Source organism: Eufriesea mexicana, unplaced genomic scaffold (genome assembly GCF_001483705.2).
Source record: "Eufriesea mexicana isolate 0111107269 unplaced genomic scaffold, ASM148370v2 scaffold124, whole genome shotgun sequence".
Lineage (NCBI taxonomy): Eukaryota > Metazoa > Arthropoda > Insecta > Hymenoptera > Apidae > Eufriesea > Eufriesea mexicana.
Window position 1 is genome coordinate 1,244,545 of NW_016908357.1, and position 6,099 is coordinate 1,250,643.

Below are 6,099 nucleotides of genomic sequence, written 5' to 3' on the forward strand. Positions count from 1 at the left end.
TCGGATCGGGATAGAGCGTATCGAAGAAAGGAAGAGTAGTATACGTACTTTTTGAATTTGCGAGTTTGCTCGAGAGGCGGTTTGCTGTCGCAAACTACCACTTTGACTTCCGGATCCGGGCAGAAGGTGCCTACGCGAATGTGGCTGTAATTGCCACGGACACCGTCTAGGGACCGGAAGTTACCGCGCTCCTTCGAAGGCACGCGGACTATCTCGATTTTCGGTCTTCTCTCCATGCTTCTCTCTTTCTCTCTCTCTCTCTCTCTCTCTCTCCCTCTCTATCTCTGCGTACTCGGTATCACTTATCGATCTCTCGATCTCTACCGTTTCACAAACGATCACACTTATCGGTCACGAAAAATGGTAAAAAATTGAAAGGCTGTCAGGTGGAGATTGTCATTTCTTCCATGCGATCTTTGCCTCGCTATGCTATCATCGACTATCAGAGATATGTGTCTCGCGACGCGTCTGTTTCTACTTTTCTCTCAGAAGCTATGCTCGTCGAGGTTCTTAAAATAGTCGTGGAATCTTCGTGAGCTACTTCTACCTAAAGTCCTCTCGCTGCTGTATCACGTCATAACGGTTGATTCTTCCAAGCGTTTGGCACGCGCGACCATTCCGGCCATCGCAAATCTTCGTCGATTCACGAAGCACGTGCGTCTGCTCGTCACATCCGCACAAAAACTCCACGGGTCACGTTCATTCATTCCACTAGAATCGCTGTTTATCCCTCGACACGGACGCATCTGACGTCTCGCCGCGGAAATTCGTCCGATCGGACCAGGTCATCGGCTCCCCTCGATCTCTCCTTTACCGCGTAATCCGTCGATCTCGATCGCACTCGCGTCTCGTGAAAATATCGTTACAGAATAGACATATGGAAAAAGTGCGTAGAAATATATAGACGTGATTCTGGTAGAAAAAGCATGCTCGGGTCACGTCGCTTTGTAAAAAATGTTTGTCTCCTCGCGCGTTCTTTGCACTTTGCATATTCGTAGGGAACCTGTTTTCCGTCACATTTCCGAGCTTTTTCTTCCCTTTTTCGTCGCGCGTAGTTTCTACGGTTCGTGTGCTCGTTTCTGCGGTTTCACTCGCGACGACGTGACTCTGGCCTGAACCGCGCAAAACCGCACACGGGTGATCCCAATTTCCTAAATGCAGAGGACGACGAGCGTTATTACTTTCCTCTATCTATCGCAGCGTACTGCGTCGTCTAGGCGCCTATTTTCGAGCGATCATTGCGTAATCGTCAATTATGATTAGAAGGAGGACAATACACGACTTGACTTACATTAGACGATTGTATTCAGACAATCGGTTTCGAACCGTTCTCGATCTATTACGAGCTCGACACCGACTGCCTATAGCTACGCGAGCATATTCTCCTACCCCCTCCCTTTATTTGCTTTCATATAAAAATGCCCCCTTTTTGTCTCTCGCTTTTTCCTCGAAAGAGATCAGTCGAGGTTTCACGTAACGTCGGAAACAATACGGTTTGCAGGCTTTTGTAACCATCAGGAATCGTATTTCGCGGGTAGAAGAGCGTAAAGAAACGTGTTGGTCTGTTCCATTCGAGAGACGATACGGTTCAAATCGCAGAGAGTATTCGCATTGGGGAATTTTCGCGGCGGGCAATCGAATCGGGCCGCGGATTCGCGCGTATTGTCACCGAAAGGCTACGCGCGTTTCCATCGGATGCACTCGAAAGCTTTCGCAGGTTCGAAACTCTGCCGTATGGCAATTAAGCGGCTAATTAATTCGAAAGAATACCGGGAGCTTGCGTCGAAGCGGTATATGGATTTCCATAATTGCACGGAGCACCGTCTGTGTTCCGAGACGCAACTTCTAATTAAAAAAGAAAGCGTGGAATAATTCGATGCCTCGGGGAGAACACTCTGCAACGACGGCTCCTGCTTTAAAAAAACTTTCCGGAACTTATCGGAAAACTGCGCGTTACCAACGCACGAAATGTCAGCTATAAACGAGCGACAGCTCGGTGAACATTTTCAGTCAACAATTTCTGCCCGACTTGCACGGTCGTACTCGCTTCGATCGGTAAACCGTATCGACCTCTGTAAAAATAACGGGTACAAACACACGGGTACGAATCGATTCGTCAACCAAGCGTCGCACTTGAATCTTGTCGGAACATTCGTGTAACGTACGACGGAAATCCGCGAAAGTGAATTTTAAACGGCGCGTTCACGCGGTCCTCACGCCACTCGAAACCGTGTTGGCGTATTTCGTTGGAGAACGAGAACGAAGAATCGATATTCCGGATTAAGCGAGACGCGGGAATTAGACGTGGGAAAAATAGAAAAATTAGGTCGCAGTGGGAGTTTTCGCACTGTGGTTGTAGTATCGGCGCGGCCACGCCGCGGTTTAACGTCCGCGCTCTGCGGCTCGCGGAGATTCACTGCCGGCTTTGACGTACGATCGTTGCGCTTTACGCGCGCACACAGAAGCTCCGCAGCGCGCAAAAGGCTGTATTACACATCGGTGGGTTTTTGGAGCGGCGAGGAAAAATAAGTAATTAAAGCGTAAATACCTATACGCGACTGTGTACCGTCATGGTTTACCGAACTCTGCTCGACGAACCGGCGGCGAAACATCGTTCGATCGTGAATTTCCACCGGCTTAACCCCTCTATCTTTTCCTTCTTTCCCATTTTCGGTCGAGCAAGTTGTACGAGTAACGCGGGAGAACACCGTTACATCGATTTTCTATATCGCGCGTTGATTTATCATCCGGCTTTATGGAGCGTGTCAGTGAAACACGTGTATCTTCTCCTCTTCTCGGTGCGCCTCTTCGATTTTACAAAATCCAGGCGAGATCGCGAGGCTTTCACGCGTCCGAGTTCGCAGTGCAACTGGATTACTCCGGGTCTGGAATTCCTCGTGGCATAAGTGGATTACATCGTGAAACTATGCGTTCTAAGTCATCGAACCGCGTTTCTGCGACGCAACGCGGACTCCTCGAGTTTCGCGTGCTGCATTTCAGCATTGACCGAGAGCGTAACAACGCTGTCCCACGACGCGTCCCGTTATCCCATGGAACCCTTCGCGGCGATTCAATCGAACCGAGGTGTAATCCCGAGCTAATGATCTTACACACTCGTACGAACCGGCGGCGTCGGTATTCGCTCGACGGGAACTCCCATCGTGGCGATCCTCGCGAGCACGTGCGCGCCGGAAGCGTCGTGGCGCGCGGTCGCCTCGTGAAAAGTTAATCAATCGGCTAGCCGTCTGGCAGTGAGTTGAGAAATGTGCGTGTCCGAAAGTGTCGCGGGTGCTGCGAGCTACCGAGCAGCGTTTACTGACAGCGTACTTGCTAGATAACAGGAGGGAAGGCCGTGAAGCTTGCAAAGCTCTACGAAGTCTGGGAGCCCGTACGTGAGCAGCGTGGGATACGTACTACCTGAAAATAGCAACGACACACTTCGCGGCCTGCTGTGCCGACATCGAATGTCGCCAGATCGGCGTTGTCGATGAACAGAGGTTGGAGGCGTGCCAGGATTCCCTGTCCTCGAGGGCTTGCTGTTCGACCGGCCTCTTCGTCCACTCGTTCTCTCGAATTCGTCGACTGGGCGTCGTCTCGCGCGTTTATTAAACCAAGGGACCACCGGTCGAGAGACGCGAGTGAACACACTAACGCGCGATCCGCGCGAGGATCACGTGTCGAACGCGAGCTTCTCCTTCGCAAAAGCACCTACTGCTATTTTCGAATTCGTGCTGGACGGAGCAAATGGAGGGAGAGAGAGAGAGAGAGAGAAAGAGACAGGGGTTCCCCTTGAACCCTCTGCTCGACAGCTCTCCCGCCCCTGACTATTCGATCGCGACCACCCGCGGGATGCTGTCGACTACTGCATCGAAATGCGTCCAGGAAATCCCTATGCTCCTCGAGCCCCCTTGTCCTCTCTCGTCTCACCTTGCCCGCCAACTCCCGGACCTGCGCTTTCCGCCACTGCACTCTCGGCGTTTTAGCAATCACGACCGACCACTTCTGTCGACTGACTTTTATCGACCGGGTACGTGATAAAGAAGGTTCATGGGTTGCGTGGAAATCGGGCAGACGCGACTTTATTACATCAATTTTCCCTCCGAATCCCTCTTCTAATCGAGGGAAGAGTGCCTTAATTTATACCGTTCCTTGGGAACATATGTCTCCAATTTGTTCATACATTGTTATCCAAAGAAAAAAACAAAAATTCCATGTTTAACCCTCTTCCGTTGAAGCGGAATCTTCTTCCCCTTCTTTCATTCGTAGTTTCACGATCCTCGCGGAATTGCAAGATTTTTCTCGCTGCCACCGACTGCCATCGGTTTCGTCTTGAGTCTTCCAGTGTTGTCGATGACGTGTCGACTTTGTATTTTACAGGAATATGAATTTCTTGTCTCGAAGTAACGTCGGACAGCGTCGATAGCGAGACGATGCTGCGATTGCGCGAGGTGTGACCCGCGACTTTTGAATCGTCGAAGCTGACGCAAGATTTTATCAATTTGAAACAAAGGTGTGACGCGTTTGCCAGGTGCACGTGGGTTTTCACGCGTGTCGTGTTGCAATCGTTCGTGTCATTCGTGTGCGTGTGTCATTCTTCGATGATGGATCCCTGGGATACTGCTGCCGACGTACAAGCACATCGTTTCTTGGGAAAACAGGCTTGGAGAGAAAGAAAGAGGCGTGTGCTGGCTTGTCGTTCCGAGAATTTGCAATTCTGTTGCATACATTACGCATCCACGTCTTCCGTTGTCTGAATCAGCGACAGAAATAATATTCTTATATTCGTATTTACTAGAACATATCGTGATCGTGGAACGTTTACGAATTTCATTCGCTCCTTTACCGATGCCGATAAAACGCGGATCAAGAAACGTACAGAGTATCGTCGATCGTAATTTATTTGATCTTTATTTCGTATTTGTACACGCCCTCAGCATGCCACATACAATCAATATGATACAGTCCAATGCAGCCAAGGTAGAAGTAAAATACAAAAAATATATATATATATATTTATATATATTTATATATTTATACTCTACGTCGATAGTTAATATTATTGTTACCACGATGTTATAACGCTGAATATATTATGGATAATAGCTAAGAATATAATACAAAGAAGAGTGCTGGTTACAGTAGGACACGTAATTCGGATTGAACGTGGTGCAATTTATGGTTAATCTTCAGCGCTTCCTTGAGATCGCTAGGAGAAACGGCAGCGATCGTTGTTTCTCGGATTTTCACTCCCTGTTACCATGCGTAACCGAAGGTAAAGCAATCTTCAAAATGAAATTCGAAATCACAGCTCTCTTACCATGACCTGCCGAGAGATTTACAAGGAAAAATAGCTTGAACGATCGAAAACGTTCGATGAAAGAACGAGAAAAGAAAACTGAAGAAAAAAAAAAAAGGAAAAAAAAGGAGGAAAACGTAAAAAGCTTCTTATAACGTTACGTATGGCTATGCAAAAATATAAGTAAAACGCGCCTCGATGCGAGCGAGGTACGATTCGACGTTTCACGTGGAAATCAGCTTACTTTCAGTCCCGCTTTCAGCGGAACTATGAGCGTGCACAAATTTAGAGAGACTCTCGATAACGTTAATATTTCTCATTTTACGCCCCTTTAATAATCGGTAGCGTCTCTATACAATTCACCCGTTGGTTTCACTATTTTTTAATTTTTCTTTCCCCCTTTTTAAAAGGCTATCGATACAGCTAGAATGCGCTATCTAATTTATTGCTGTCGAATCCGAAGGGAAAAATAAAAGCCGTTAAACGATAACGAAAGCTCGGTACTCGCGAGGAGCATGAATATCCACGGTGAACCACCCCTTCGAGAATTGCGATTATTTTCTCCTCTTGAAGATCATCGATCGTCCGGATCTAAGATCGACCGCTACGCCTCAGATTCCTGATGATTTAAACAACACTGCTTACACAGCCATACGTTCGATACGCGACTGAAAGCCCTCCGTACATGCTCGGAAGAAATTAAAAGCATTCAAAAAGTGCCGAACGTCTCGCGAGCAATGTAATCTCTCTAATCGATTCTTGTTTTAGCATAGGATCGAGGTCGTTCGTTGCAAAAAGGATCG

The 6,099-nt window shown here is 48.0% G+C and overlaps 1 protein-coding gene across 5 annotated transcripts in view; it reads right to left on the bottom strand.

The window, feature by feature from the left end:
* Window positions 1–3,834, bottom strand: part of LOC108555570 (uncharacterized) — a 38,364-nt gene extending 34,530 nt beyond the window's left edge. The window contains exons 1-2 of one of the 5 annotated variants that reach the window (XM_017911303.1): window positions 3,415–3,834; window positions 49–1,151 (exon numbers count right to left, since the gene is read on the bottom strand). In XM_017911303.1, coding sequence (XP_017766792.1) covers window positions 49–236 — 188 coding nt within the window. In that variant the 5' untranslated portion in view covers window positions 237–1,151; window positions 3,415–3,834. Of the gene's footprint in view, window positions 1–48; window positions 1,831–3,327 lie in introns of those variants that run through there. The other 4 variants (XM_017911302.1, XM_017911300.1, XM_017911301.1 and 1 more) reach the window with 4 other exon arrangements.
* Window positions 3,835–6,099: the final 2,265 nt, after the last annotated feature.